Below are 15,391 nucleotides of genomic sequence, written 5' to 3' on the forward strand. Positions count from 1 at the left end.
AACATGCCAAGATTTGTTAGAGTTCTTTAGCCACAAATTCTTTTAAAACTAAAACTACAGTTTTGTTCCCAATTGGAAGAAAATAGTGCCTCATATAGGAAAAGTTATCTACAGTTACATTAGGAAGAAAAAAAAAAACATGCCAAACTACTGAAAGCTCTTGCAGCTGTCGTGGGGTAAATGTGTTAACAATGCAGCAAGATTTCTAACACGATGCATCAAAAGGCCAAAACAATCCTGAGTTAAAAAAAATAAAATAAATTTGTTACTCTCTCACATTTTATATGCTCACAGCCTAATATGTTTTAATTCCTTCCTTCTTAACCGCTAGTGTTCTCAGCTTCACCCAACCTCATTAGCTCTGGTACAATACTTTCCCTACAGCTTGAAACTCCAGTTAATCTTTTCAGGTGCAAAAGAAAGACTAAAATCTTTATTATGCGACCTGTTTATTGCCTTAAGTTGATCTTTAATCTAATTAAAGGAGACGATTGTGACAGTCATTCCATTCCTCTCACACAACAATAAATACTGCTTGCATAACCCCATTGCATTCAGCAAAATCCATTATCAAATAGTGGGGTTTTAAATTAATGAAAGTATAATTCCTTCTACAATACACCACTCCCCATTAAGACACTTCCCTTTAACAATAGATAGCAACCTTGAAACACAACTGATTTCTTAATTGCATCATCCTATGAGAGGATTGAGTTTCTTATTATTTCTCTTTCCTACTTCTGCTGGAGGGAATGAAAAGGTACAACATACTAATTCCCCAAATTTCTCCTTCTTCAAAGTGGTGGCCTTGCCTTCTAACAAATGCCCTTATAGTTAGGTGAGCTTTTTGCATATGTTCCAGTATTTAATGATTGCAAGATGAAATATTTCTTTGTCTCTTCCACTGTTGCCAGGAATTGGTTTTGATACAATGGAAAAAGTAATAGGTTTATCTTATTTTTAAATACAAATTCCAATTCATAGCTATCTGTTTATTTTTCCACTCTCCGTATTTTTAGTTACTAAAAATATGTTCATGATATTATGCCGTAGGTTTAGATAGTATCGATCTGCAGTTCTCCACATAATTCTGCAGATGTGAGAAATCACTTCCTCTTACAGAAGGAGAGGGTATAATTTTTATTTTTATTTTTTAATTTAGTGAAGTGTCCGTTTCTTCCTTCATTTACTAGTTTTTCCTAAACTTCTTTATTCACCACATGCTTCTTGATGGGACTCAGCACAGAACCAAGCTACCGTGTTTTTCTACTACTCTGTATACTCACCACTGCATTTTTCTTCCTCTCCCATATATCATGGAAAAAGAGATTTCTATGGGACAAAGCCTATAGTTAGTAGACTAACAATCTAATCACATGCCAGAGGCAGTCTGGAAAAAGGGTCCTTACGACAGTTTTATGGAACAAATGCTACCATCACATATACTGAATAAGAAATTTCTCAAAAGAATCACTAACAACAAGAAGAAATATCATGTTTCTACTTTCCTTATTCAGAATATATGTACAGCATCTCTTCTGAGTCAATTGTTAAAATTAGTGCACCATACATGACAAAATTTACAAGTGTGAATTTTACAAGCAACCTGTACACATTCTCAGACAGTTGTATGAAATAATTATGAAAACTGACATTCAGCATAAGAAGGTGATAAATACTACTACAACACTTGAGATCTGTGGTTATGGACAAGAAATGTATTGTGTTATGTGCTGCACAGTAAAGTCAGAACAAAAATTATTTCTACCAAGAGACATTACAATCTAAGACAAGAAATATATGGATTCATAAGGAAAGGAACCCAAATTAGTCACTGTAATAGGCATCCATCTCAATACATAAAACTGCTAAGTTTTGAGGAGAGGCTGATTTAAAGGTACTAAAAAATCTTTAAATGAGGATAATGAGTTTTGCAGATATCCACAGGAAATCTCTTCAGCCATAAGAAAAAATATAAAACAAGACAGCTGGAAGAGCTAGTCTCAAAATTAACAAACCAACAGTGAAAACTAGTATTGTAGGCTGAATGTAAGTAAGAACAGATATCTCAGGGCAGCAAATCAGAAATAATCAATGTGGCTGGGATGGGTTAAAACGAGTAGCTTGTATCTACTACAACTTAAAGAAATATACTGATACGCAAACAGAAGAATGGCATTTAGTATCTACCCACTTTGCTGTTCGGTTGTCAATCTCAGTGAAGACAGGCCAAAGCTGCATCTATCAATTCCAATAAAAATATACCACCATGATCAAAAAGCAAGATGAATCTTTAATATATTATAGCTGAGTGGACGTATGGATAAAGAAGAATATATTCCAGAGCTGTTATGGTGCAAAAAAAGTAATAGAAAGGATACTGTTCCCAACGTTAAATATATGAAGGCAGACAGACATACCACTTCAACATCAACAGGTGTTGATTCACAGGACACTATAGAAAAAGTTACAAAATCTGTTAGTTTTGACAAAAGACATACTTAGATTAAGTGTAGATTTACGAACAGGATAATACCTGAACTTCTGTTTGTAGATATATTCTTCCACAAAGAAGGTACAGAAAGAGAAAAGGGAAAGACAGGATCCTGTAAGTCTTCACAATAAAAGGAAGAAAAGAAAGGAGGAGAAACATGCAGAAAAAAACCTGTAAAAATTGTTAGAATGGTAAAAAGACAACCCGGAAAAGACAAAATAAAAGATGAATAATGCTTCAAGAAGGAAAGCAGGATTTTCTGTGAGAGGATGGAGATCAATGACAAAGGGCAGTGAACTATCTCTGAGTTTCAGTTAGAAAAGTCAGTAGACATTTTGGCAACAGTAATTTCAGTTGACTGGAAGAAGTAAGCCTGAAGTGAACATAAGAATAGCAGGAGAATAACTGTAGACTTCGCAAGCATACAGTGTAGTTTGGATGGCAATATTTGTCTGATACACAGAAAAGAGAATTGCAAACAATGTGAAACATTCAGGCATCACAACCAGAGTAAGAACTTGAGTCTATACTCATACATAATTGCAGACTATTTACATTTTGAACTGTATGATTTTTATTTTCACTTTTTTTTATATGGAAAAACATTGTGAGATATTTGGCCTTAGTTCCATGCTGGACATTTTCTTTCTGGTACAATAGTGATACACTGGAAGAAAGTCATGAAGAATGCTTACAATTAGTAGTGTCAGTTTAGCAGCCCCAATGTTGCTCTGAAACACTTGAGTTTTGTAGATCCAAGTGGCCATTTATGTTAACATTAGTAACACATACGTTATCATTCACATTGCTAAAGTATGTAAAGAGTGTCAACCATCACATATTTAATCTACAAAAGGTAACACTATAAGCAAACTTTACAGTCCAAGACACCAAAGAAAGTCTAGAAGGGCAAACCATAGACTTTAGACCTGTCACTTGTTCCCTCTTAATTTTGCTTTTCTTAAGATAAAAGATCTTATAAGATAAAAGTTTATATTTGAATATAGTCTTCCCCATTTATAATAGGCACCTTATGAGTATCAAAATTGGATTTAGAAGTAGATTGAAAGACCTCAAAAATTATTGGCTAAAAACACTAGATACTTAATTCTATTTTGCTAAAGGTATATTCAGTGTCATGGTGAAATCAAGGCTAAGACAAAAGTCCTAGAGAAAAATAGACTCTTGTACTATGTTAACAAGGGGCACAGGAGTCACAGCAAACTTGTTACGGTCAGGCATTACACAAGCAGCACAGGAGATTAGAGATAATCATAGGAGATTAGAGATAATTAAGATATCAGAGACTTTTGATGAGAACTATTTATTTGCACAGCAATTCTCCATGGTAGATAATCTCATGTTTTTGATTAGCAAAAACATATTTTTCAAAAAAGAAAAAATGGCTTCATAATATGAATCAATCTCAAGTCTCATATTTTTGACAGTCTGTATAAAAAACTTTGTATATTTCCAGTAAATCATGATAAATTAATTGTAGATATTTTTGATGCTGACTATAGCTGTTCATGAATCAAATTACAAAACTTCTGTTTAGATGAGAAAATTATTTCAATGTATTATGCAAACAGAATATCACATTTTTTGGCTATTTGATGAATAAGCTGCAATTTAAATATGCTATTTATAGCAAAATTATCATGAAGATCTTTTATCAGCTCCAGTCTTTTCAAATGTTTTCCTATTAGTTTTAAGCTAAATTTCACCTTAATTAGTGCATGCATCCAAACCACCAGTCCTCGTATTTACCCCTCTAAAAAAAAAGTCTGTATGGAATTGGAGTATGTTTAAAACACATGCTGGAAATATTGACAGTACTTTTCATTTTAGTTCCTTTTAATGACTTTCTATTTCTCATACATGTAATATATTAAAATTCCCTTCATCTTCAGTGGCAGAGACATATTTTTCATTATGCTGTTCCAAAACTAATTCTGATGGCCTATAAAACCTCTGTTGCCTTCCTTACATACTAATTATATTTGTGCTTTCATCTGTTGTCAGAATAAAGTTTGTAAAGAATACTAAGTCACTACTTTCACATTTAGCGCTCTGTTGAAATCCTGTGGAAGATACAAGCTCTCCTTCCAAAGTTTCAACATTAACATTTGACAAGTTTGAGAAAAAGAGACTATGTAAAATGCAATTTTAGGAAGCCTGCAATATTCAGAAACACTGAAGATGGTCTTTTCATTACAAACACTCACAATATCAACATATTGTTGTAATGCTCAATTTCATCTACAAAATAGCATGGATTTAAAAAAAAAAGTGTTCTGAAAAAAATACAATGAAAAAGTAGTTATTGTTTCAGAACTGAAATCAGGTCCTTATGTTCAATATTATTTTTGCTTTCACATAACTTCAGTTTTAATTCTATAGTCCTGACATACATAGATGGTTAAATGAAGAAATATAGACTAACTCAGCAAATTGCCATTAAGAGACGTTCTTCATGAGGAAGTATTTTTAAGTTTAAAGCCTCTCTCTTCCAGAGTGTTAGATGTTTTCATTTCATTTTAATATTGCAGTACTGTTTGAGTTAGGCCACTAACTATTAGGTAATCACTTCTTTAGCTATGGACTACCTTTCAGACAAGTGTTTGAGATTTTTAACACTATTATTTTCATTTTAGCATTATTATTTCAGTGTACCCATCTGTGCATAATGATTCTTATGCAGTACCTTAATTATTTTTTCATCCATAGATTTCTGAATACGCTGTCTAAGAGGTTTTGGGGAAGATCCATCGGACTGTGCTGGAGATCTATATTAAAAAGAGATAGCAGGTATTCAGAACATATGCATGCAATTAGTTAAGAAAAATAATTACCATAGCAAGCTCCTCAGAAGCAGAAAGTCAAACATTTTCTCCCTCCAAACCTTACTTTGTTTTCTTCCTTCCCGAGTAACCACATGTACCATGACAACTGAAGACTGCATAATGAAATCAAACCTACAGTTTCAATTTCTGGTATCCTTTTGCAGTAAGTTTACAATAGCTCTGCAACAACAGTATTATTGGTAATGTTGCTGGTGAGTTACCAACTTAGCATTCTACTTCCACCTCTTTGAGCAGCATATGGCTGACATCCAGAATAATTTTCCTCCTGTTTACATACTTTTCAACAGAAGTACTCTGTGTATGAAGTACTCTTATGTATATTCACTTGTGAAGAAGTACTCTTATGTATATGTATAGTTACATAAATTAATGAAAAAAATTGATGTATAAAATGCAAAAAGATGATGCATATAAGAGGGACTTTTTTGCTCTTGGAAAAAAAAGGAATCTGTGCATATGTAAATAATTACTTCTCAGTTTTAACTCACGGCAGGCCTGTGCATATGAAGACAGTTGTTTATTTTTAGAACTCATTATTTATTTAATTTATTTAGCTCATTCTATTCAATTATTCTATTAATTATTCCATAAATAAAATTTAGTGTTTATAGTTCATTCTTTCTTTTATTTCCATTTTTCTGTGGTGCAAAATTTCTGCATGCCCTTGGAATATATTTGCCATTTAAATTGGCAAAATATGTAGCTTTGGCATGCTCCCATCTACTCTGTTTTTATGGCTCATGAGTCCTCCTTGTAACCCATAGTGACAAAATCCTCAGTGTCCCACTTTTCCGACACCTGATGCTTCCTCAGGATAAGTGGTTGGTTAAATTATCACTACTTCTCCACTGCATGGATGTGAGCTTTCTTTTCAGAACCTACAAAATTGGTTTCCAAGAGATCTGTTGCTTTGTGAACCAGATCAACATGTTAATTTCCCTTCTCTATATAGAAGGAAATTAAAAAAGCAAGAAAAGAAAATGAGCAAGTAGTAATGACTGGCTTTAGCATTAATAGAATGGGAAGATGACGGGAATGGTATAAAAAACAGCAGCAAATAAAAAGTTGCCCCTAAACCTACAGGTCAGTAAAGTCAGGAAAAAAGCCAGAAAAAAAATATTGCAAAGACTTATAAAAATACTTAATCCTTATTCATGAAAAATTCAACTCTAAAATGTAATTAGTATAATCAATTATATCAGAATCACCTTACTTTGATTTCAACACGATCACTATATTTTTTTGTTTGCTTAAAAATTTTAGAAATACTACTATGAAATAAAATAAAAATTAAAAACATTAAAAAGAAGGGAATTTTATTTGCACTTCTATAATGCATACGTAAAAGGAATATTTTCAAGAACATTGAAACGAGGTCCCTATGAAAGGAAAATATTTGAGGTGTACCCTGAAAGACCCATTAAGTAAGAAAAACTTGAGCTTGCTTTGGATGTTCCAAAATATCGAGGATGTATCATCATTGCTTACATTTCCAGTTCTGAAATATTCATGTATTCCACAAAATTACAAAATATATTTTCCAGTTAAATAAAACCAACAAAACAGTTAAACAACACACAATACCTGCTTTTCATCAATAGTGTTTTTTATCAGGATTTCAAAACAGACAGCTAAATCTACCCATTTAATTTAATCTCAAAGTTTATTAAAAAAAAAAAAGGGGTAAATCAAAGAAAGTAAAAATACTGAAATGTTCAAGTTTTAAAAATGAGATGCTCTCATTTAATTTCAGTCTTCATCTGAAAAGCAGCAGTGTTCTCTTAAAATAACCATATCCTACACAAAATTGCCCACTGGAAAATAAAATTTAAAGCAAATTGACCACTAGGAAATATTAAGGAAAACACAATAATTTAGTGTAGGTTACAATATAAATTCCCAGATAGCAGCACCTCCTTACACCTACAAGGAGAAGATTTCAAGTCAAAAAAATGCCTTAACCTTTTGGAGAAAAATTCAAGAAAGGTAACTTAGCTGAAAAATCAAATGTGGTAAGTGAAACCAAAGTACTCAGTGGGCACTCTTATTCAGAAATAGGTGGTTTTAATTTCATTTTAAATTAAAAAGAGTTGTTTAAGAAAACAAATCAAGATCTAGCTTTGAATAATAGCAACATTAATTAAGAAGAATTCAGTCGGGCCTTGATTCCATTCACATTGAGCATTATTCTAAATAAGATTAAGCTCTTTTTATTTTGATAAAAATACATCCCAGTTGGGGTTTATTAATTTAATGAAACCGCTTTAAAAGTAATGTGGATCAATTTTCCTGAATCAGAAAAAATGGAAAAATAAGAGACTTAAATATTGGTTATTTTAAACACCTTCCTTAATTAAATAGTAATGTACACAGCTATAGATATTTGAGCAGTGAAAAATATGTAAATATATTGCTACAATCTGCCTTCTGTATTAAAAATAATTACAGGGTTAATCAGAATTTTTATTAATGAAACTATTTTTTCTAAATTTTATTAGACTGTGCTTGTTTGGTTGGTTTCGTGAAGGAGGTGGAACTATAAATCTAATGGAACCCTTAAATCATCCTTAATTTAGGATCATCCATCGTCCAATTTAGGACTAAAAGACAAAGGTGATACAGTTCTTATATAAAAAACACACAAACAAACAAAAACATCGGTAACCTAGAGTTGCACAGCGTCTTAGATACCTTTGCCTTCTGTATTGCTAAGGGCCTTACATCTGGAAGTCTAATGCTTGCTTTTCACTCACAGCTCTGCATCCTTTCACCCAGGCTGCTAGGGCAGAGTTTTCTCTGTGGCATTATTATTCCCTTGTTATTCTCTTCCTTTCCTGTTTTCCTCATGACTGTACACTCTGATAGTGTTGCTATAGGGGGTTCTCATGGAAAGCAATTACCACCAGCATAAGAAACACTCCTAGTTCCCCACTTTTCCTACTCTTTCATTGTTGCCTTTTTTTATTATTATTTTTTTTAATGCTAAGGAACCCAAAAATGTGCAAGCACAGAGCTTAACAGCTGTGTAGCCCCGGCCCTGATGAATAGATGCTCCAGTCACTGCTAATATCATCAAAAAGCAGGTACAATCAACAGTGGGGTTTAGGAGGTCCTTATGAAAACAATATAGTTATCATGGGAAAAGTATTACTGAGGAACCAGCTGCTGAGGATGCTTGTACAGGAACCCTGGCTGTTCACTGGAGAGAGTTTTCTTTCTTCTCTCGCTCTCAGTTTTATTCTTCCCCCAAAATAAATTTCACCATTAGAGTAACATATTCCATCAGCTACAGCCCCTACCAATAAATCTTCATGCATGTGAATTTGTTTCAACATGCTTTGTGTGAAACTATCCTGACTGGTGGATCACGATATGAAAATCTATTTAACTATTTTAAATTTTTCTCTGGAAAATAATGACTATGTAGGAAGAAAACAGGATATCATTCAAAAATCTTTTGTACCATACCTAGACAAAGGAGGAATCTTCAAACTGAATATAAATGCAATCAGCTACCAAACACACATATTTGAACTTAAGAACATAGATCAGCATTTGGAAGACTTGTTGCAAAGGATACTCTTTATGCCTTTTGTGCAGCCCAGAAATGTAATAGCCCAGAAAGTCTACATTACAAAACCACATTGAAAATAATGAGGAGGTAGAATACTTCCAAGAACTGGACACTGTCCTAAGAATGGTTTCCTTTCACACCTACCCTCACAAGAGACTGCAATTTGGTCACTTGCTTAGTGTAAGTAATGTCAGTTCTTTATTAGGTCACTCAGTGTAAAATCTTTTTTTAAAACAAACAAAAACCTTCTAATACTCACCTGAAGAGTGTCAGAACAGAGGTGATTCCAAACATATTTAAGTTTTCATCATCACATAATAATAATTCTTTGTTCTCAGTAGGAGCACTGACTGCTTCTTCATCCAGAAGAACTAGTAAGACTTTCACAGTATCTCTGCCACAATACACAGTACCATGGTTTATGGAATGCAGCTTTGGCTGAAAGTAAATGAAATTAAAGAAAACATACTATTGAAAAGATTTTAAAACAAACAAACAAAAAACAGATTGTAGCTCAGCCCCAAAAGCAACCCATATCAGCATAAGGTGGGAGAATCTCCTCCTCCCCTTTCCCAGGAAGTATTTATGGAGTAACCTGACTACAGGGAAGATTCTTCATCCCAAGCAACTAGTAGAGTTTAGATCATTGCCAGCTGGAGGCATACACTGAAGAGCATGTCACACAAATATTCAAATCTGTTATGAAACTATGCAGTAGAAATTAATGTATTATTTCCTCACAACCAATTTGAGTGCTGTGGGACACACAAACTTTCTAGAGAAGTCCAGCTCCTGTAACTGAATCTGCAAAAGTAGTTGGTTAAAAGTGAGAAATCCACCAAGATTTGACAAGAGGCACAATCCCCTGTTGTTTGGAACAGAATGAATTCCTCAGTTTTCCACAAGAATCAAGAAGTCCTTAAAGAAAATAATAATCCACATCTGGAAGTGTTCAACACTACAGCCAGTAGATATAGAACTTCATAGCCACAATGGGACTGCAAGAATTGCAAGTTTGCAGCATTTCTTTTTAAAATTTCAAGGAGTTCTGTAAAGAAATTTAGCGCTAAATACACAGTAGCAGGTTTTAAAAACTACTGGCTTTCTTGTTTACCAACACACAGAAACATAGTAGCCTGACTTTGTTCAGGACAGGACAGGCAACAAACTGCATTTATCTAATCAGTTAACTGCTTTTAAACACAGTCTTGAAAAGATCAAATCCTATTTCTCTGCCTATTTGATTACATCAATTATGTATGTAGCTTTCAAGAAACCATAGCAACACATGTCAGTCAGTTACTATAAGTTATAATCAATAGCTAGAAATAGCAATTATAGAAATGGTTGTTATACTTGGTTTTTCAAAATTGGCTCATTTCAGTAACATTTAATTTCCTCAAAATTTATTCTGAACCTCTTCATTACATCACCACATCACAGATTTTTATAAAATGTCATGAGTGTCACGGTAAATTCGTCTTAATAAAAAAGTATGAGTTTGGAATCAGCTTGACTGATTATACACAAAGAAAATATAATAATAATCTTGAGAGTATAGCATAACCTCCTAACTGCCAAAAGATGACCTTCAAAAATCTCACATAGTACTACAACAGTAGCTTGATACACTTACCATGGAGTAAAATTCAATTGTCCAAATACAATAGAACTTTAGGCAAGACAACAATCCCTGACACAAAAATCTTGTTTGTTGTTAAAAATCATGGTTCAAAATATTTTTTCAAGAAAATTATTATTCATCTTTCAAGGGTAGTAACAGTTATCTACTTCAGACTATTCTGTCTAGTTCTAGAAATGCCAACTAGATTCCATCTGCAGCAGTGACTTTCTCAGGAAGAAATTAATCACAATTCCTATTAGTCACTTGTGAAGGCTTCAACACAAAGTTGTGCTTCATTCTGCATAAAATATTTTTTTCTATAGCTCTACGTCCTTATAAAACAGATATGTGCAGGAAAACTGAGCATTGATGTAATTTGTTCTCAAAGTAATAAGTCAACCTCTGATGTACAAAAAAAAAAGTAATATCCCATCAAAAAAATAACTTATTCTGAATACAGAATGAGTTTTGTGAAAATTGTAACGTTCTTGTTAAACAAAACAAAACAAAAAGATATATACAAAGCTCAGCACAGAGTATTAACCTTTGCTGTCCTGAGATCTTAATGGAACAATACAGACGCTCCAGTTTTCCTATATGGCTCAAATTCATTTGGAAAACTTACGGAAATTTTTCATTTTTAAAATCAATAATGGCAATCTGCACTAGTACAATGTCCATCTACAGAAAGCTCCAATAAAGTCTGCAATTTGATATAATAGCTTAACTTTTGTCTATGCTTCCTTTGAGAGAATACTAGATTTCTCAAGCCAACCAGCATATCCAGACCACAGTCATCTCTGACAGCTCTCAGTTATACCCATACTATGTTGCATACAGATATACTGTGGCGAGTATGGTGAAAAAGATTAGCTTAAAGCCCATCATCCTCTGTTGTATACTCAAGTTTCTTCACAGAGAAGAGCTATAGAAGATTCTTCCCATTCACAAGCAGATAGGTTGTTCCAACAACTGGGAAAAATTTCAACGTAAAACCACAGACTCACATTAACATAAAGTTCATAAGCTGCCCACAGTTGCCCATTTTGAGAAAACATTAGCTTCATTCTGTTCTTAATGGAATTAAGTATTTCCATATTTCCTGGCATCAGGATACAATCATCTATCTTCTGCCCCTGCAAGGATACCGGTAAACATTTCTACACACTTATTAGACTACAAACTTGACCTATGCAGAACAATAAGAAACACGAACCACTTTGGAAAAGCATTATTGGTAAATCCCTCTGAAGAAATGAAGTTTTATCAGAACAGTCATACTTGGCTGATAACAACCTAAATCTTTTTCAGAAACATTTATCAAGCCCCCAGGTAGTCAGGTGAAGACAAAGACAGAAATGATACGGCAGTCAATTTTTCAGATGGCACAGATAAAGAAAAACACAGAGACACCAAAGGGAAACAGGGAAATGATAGATTCAGGAAACAGAAAAATGAGGATGTTGTTCAGTGGAAACACATATTTAAACCAATTTAACTACTCACTAGTCTCTGGCTGTTTTATTTCTTACTGAAAAGCAAAAGCATATTGGGGAGTCTGATGAAAATCTGTTAGAAATCTTGTTACTGTGGGGTAATTCCAGTGATTTGACAATACAAAGCATTCTAAGAATATACACACAATCAAGAAGTCCAGAAGTTTAAAAAAGTTTCCTAGACAAAAATACATGACGTTAAACAATATTTTGAGTAACCATTACGTAAAATACAGTTGGTTGACAATTTCATTAAAAAAATATTCTAATATAAACCTGAGTTGATTCAAAGTACAGAAAATAAGGTATTTAACCTTATTTTAAGTTTTTTACCCTTAATAATACTTGACTCTGAGCTAATTAAAATCTGTGTATTTTAATCAAAATTATTGACATGTGTTCTCAAATCTTAATTCCACTTTCATTAGCACTTTTTTTGCCTGGAAACGTAATAGCTCTACTGCCTTTAAATTTCAGGCCAATTTAATAGTTATAAGTATTTACATTCAGAACTGCTGCAAGAACAAATTAAATTTTGAAGAGTACTTGACTTACAATTTTGATGTAGGAAGTTTAAATAAAACATCTTTTTGAAATCCACACTGTAATCCTTAAGTATAAGTCTCTCAAGAATTTAAAAACCACAGCGTAGAAGAAATGACTAGGAAAAGATAATGTTCTATATAAAAGTCTTTTAAAAATAAAAAGAAACAAAACAGGAGAAGGACATTTGCTTTCTTGTAAAGTTAAATAGTAAGAAGAACAAAAGAAGTCCCATTACCCGTGTTGGACTAACTCCAGTGGTGCTGGCAGTCAAGACTTCATGTTGTGAATCGATAATATTTTTAATCTTCAAATCCAAATCTTGTACAACTTCCTCTACTGACTGACAGAAAGGATCCCCATTGCTTCGGCCTTTTATCAAATGCATCTTCACTGTTGACAGAATTCGCCCCCCTGCGATTCTGAAAATAGGCACGAGGTCATCTCCACATTAATCTTGGCAGCAGTTTAGTATACCTATTAGTGTTGAACATAGCCAGTCTTCACAGTTAATCAAAACTCTTCAGAGAACAGCTTTGATCTTTTAAATAAAACAGCAGTGTAGAAGTATTGTCCAACACATAATAGCTTGCTTAAGAAAAATAGAGATTATAAGAAAAGGTAATGAATTCAGCATTTGTAATACTCTGAGCTGCAATACAAAACTAACTTTTCCATGAAGTTCAAAGAAAAGTACTTTCTTTAAACCTATAGTTTCTGTTTTGCTCATAAACTGTTAAGTGTGAACAAAATGTTTTGCTGGAACATGGATTCCAATTTAACATCATATTATGTTTTTGAGAGTTTTGTGCTTCATGGTAGCGCTTTAAAATATGAACATGCTTTCAATTACATTTAAGTAGATAGTAATTAGACTAGATGAACATTATTTTTTGCCACAAGGCATACAATATTAATCCTCTTTTTCATCAAGAGAAAAAATACCTACAGAAAAGAACGTGCTATTTTAATTGTGCAATATCCAGAAATGTCCATGATGTTTGATATCAAAAATATAAATAATTTAATATGATTGATATAGGAGCTGTATTTCAACAGCTCTTTTGGAAAACACCTTCTCATCTTATGAGTGCACCTACACTATAGGTTGAGACTGTTCCTTCATTGTCATTTCATTGTCCTGTAGCTTGAACCATCCACACTGCATGCATGATAGGCTACTTTGGGGATTGCTTTTGGATTAGAATTACCAGGTCTCTCTCCATCAAAACTCTTGACCTATTAGCAGAGGATGATCCAATAGGCAGTATAGAGAGAACTATACCATGTTTCGGTCTTCAGACTTGCGAGACATACAATCTATAACAATGGAAATATAGCAGGCTCCCAGGTAAAGCATATGATCCTGAGTATGTAAAAAAAAAAAAAAAAAAAAAAAAGTTCTGGAATAATCACAAGAATACCCAAAGATCATGGGTCTACAGTATGGCTACGGGAACCACGGCTCTTGTAAGAGCGTGCCTTGAATTACCTCAGACTTGGTGAATGAGGAGAATCAGTTATAATTCCAAGAACTTCACTGGCCATTTATAAGCACATCTTTCCTCTCAGGTATTGGAAGTGCTGCCCCAAACAATACTGCTTAAACATAATAAAACAACTTAACGAAAAGTGAGTATAGTCAGCCAGCCACATCACAAGAATGGAAAATCTGTGTTAGGAGTAGTGAATTGTTCAATGTGCAAGTGTAATGCATAGTGAATAGGTGCAAAAGCCATACAGAGATATGAAGATAGGATTCCACTACCATGAGTGATGCCTACGAAGAAGCAGGCTAAGCAAATGAGCTGGGGATCACAGATCTTGTCTCAGAGTACACAAACAATATAAAGACACCAAATTTGTCTTGACTACTTTAATTAGATAATAATGAAGTGAAAGATTAAAACTCTTGAGCTTAAAGCTTAATTTTTTCCAGTACTTACACTAATGATGACTTTATATTTTAATGAGTGATTACAACAAAACTCAAATATTAATGTTTCAAAAAATCTAAAAAATCTCCAGAGGTGTAAAACATTCAAATTAAGTGAGAGACTATGTTTTTACCATTGCTTGAGCTTGGGCAAATAAAAAAGCAATGCAAGAATCAGCAGCTCACCTACACCCTAATGCATCTCTTTCCAAAAGCTCTTTGAAGTTGCTTGCTGTTTGGAAACTTTATCATCAATTCTACAGTCTACTCAAAACAGGAACACATCATCCAGTCTGACAAAATTGATTATAATAAAGATTCCCCTCAACCCACCAAGCAATCATTTATCTTCTGTTTAATAACCCCTGTATCTAAGGTCTTCATTATTTTCCCATTACACTTGGTTTTTGATTTCATTCCCTTTCTGTTTGTTTTCTCAACCTTTTCAGTATCTGGTACTCTGTACTTTATTTTATCTCTAATTTATGTGTTCATTGATTCCCTGCCCTTTTACTTTTTCATTTACAGAGTTACTTTCACCCTTGAGTACCAGCTGATAACACACGTAATAAAAAGGAAGAAATAACATCATAACAAGAGGCACAAAGGATTCATTCTTTAAAAACCTTATTCCCAGAAAAAACAGGCAGAAGACTGTTCAGAAGATACCTGAACTGAAATTAGAGATTGAGACAGCACTCAGGAGAAGTGTCGTATACATGTGCTTTGTCCTTACAGGGCGTTTAATTTATTATTGCTGTTGGAAACAAGACCCTGTGCTTGTGAATCCTTCTTTTGAAGAAGTATAGTCAAATTTTATATCCTTAAAAAAATGGAAATTCTCTTCAGTGACAACA

General features: G+C 33.5%; 1 protein-coding gene across 5 annotated transcripts in view; it reads right to left on the reverse strand.

The window, feature by feature from the left end:
- Positions 1–15,391, reverse strand: part of PARPBP (PARP1 binding protein) — a 54,285-nt gene that overhangs the window by 7,908 nt on the left and 30,986 nt on the right. For 4 of the 5 annotated variants that reach the window (XM_035559569.2, XM_035559561.2, XM_035559575.2 and 1 more), the window contains 4 exons: positions 12,837–13,020; positions 11,567–11,695; positions 9,195–9,373; positions 5,202–5,283 (listed from right to left, as the gene is read on the reverse strand). In XM_035559569.2, the coding sequence (XP_035415462.1) occupies positions 5,202–5,283; positions 9,195–9,373; positions 11,567–11,695; positions 12,837–13,020 (574 nt within the window). The remainder of the gene's footprint in view (positions 1–5,201; positions 5,284–9,194; positions 9,374–11,566; positions 11,696–12,836; positions 13,021–15,391) is intronic. The other variant, XM_035559582.2, reaches the window with a different exon arrangement.

Source organism: Cygnus atratus, chromosome 1 (genome assembly GCF_013377495.2).
Source record: "Cygnus atratus isolate AKBS03 ecotype Queensland, Australia chromosome 1, CAtr_DNAZoo_HiC_assembly, whole genome shotgun sequence".
Taxonomy (NCBI): domain Eukaryota; kingdom Metazoa; phylum Chordata; class Aves; order Anseriformes; family Anatidae; genus Cygnus; species Cygnus atratus.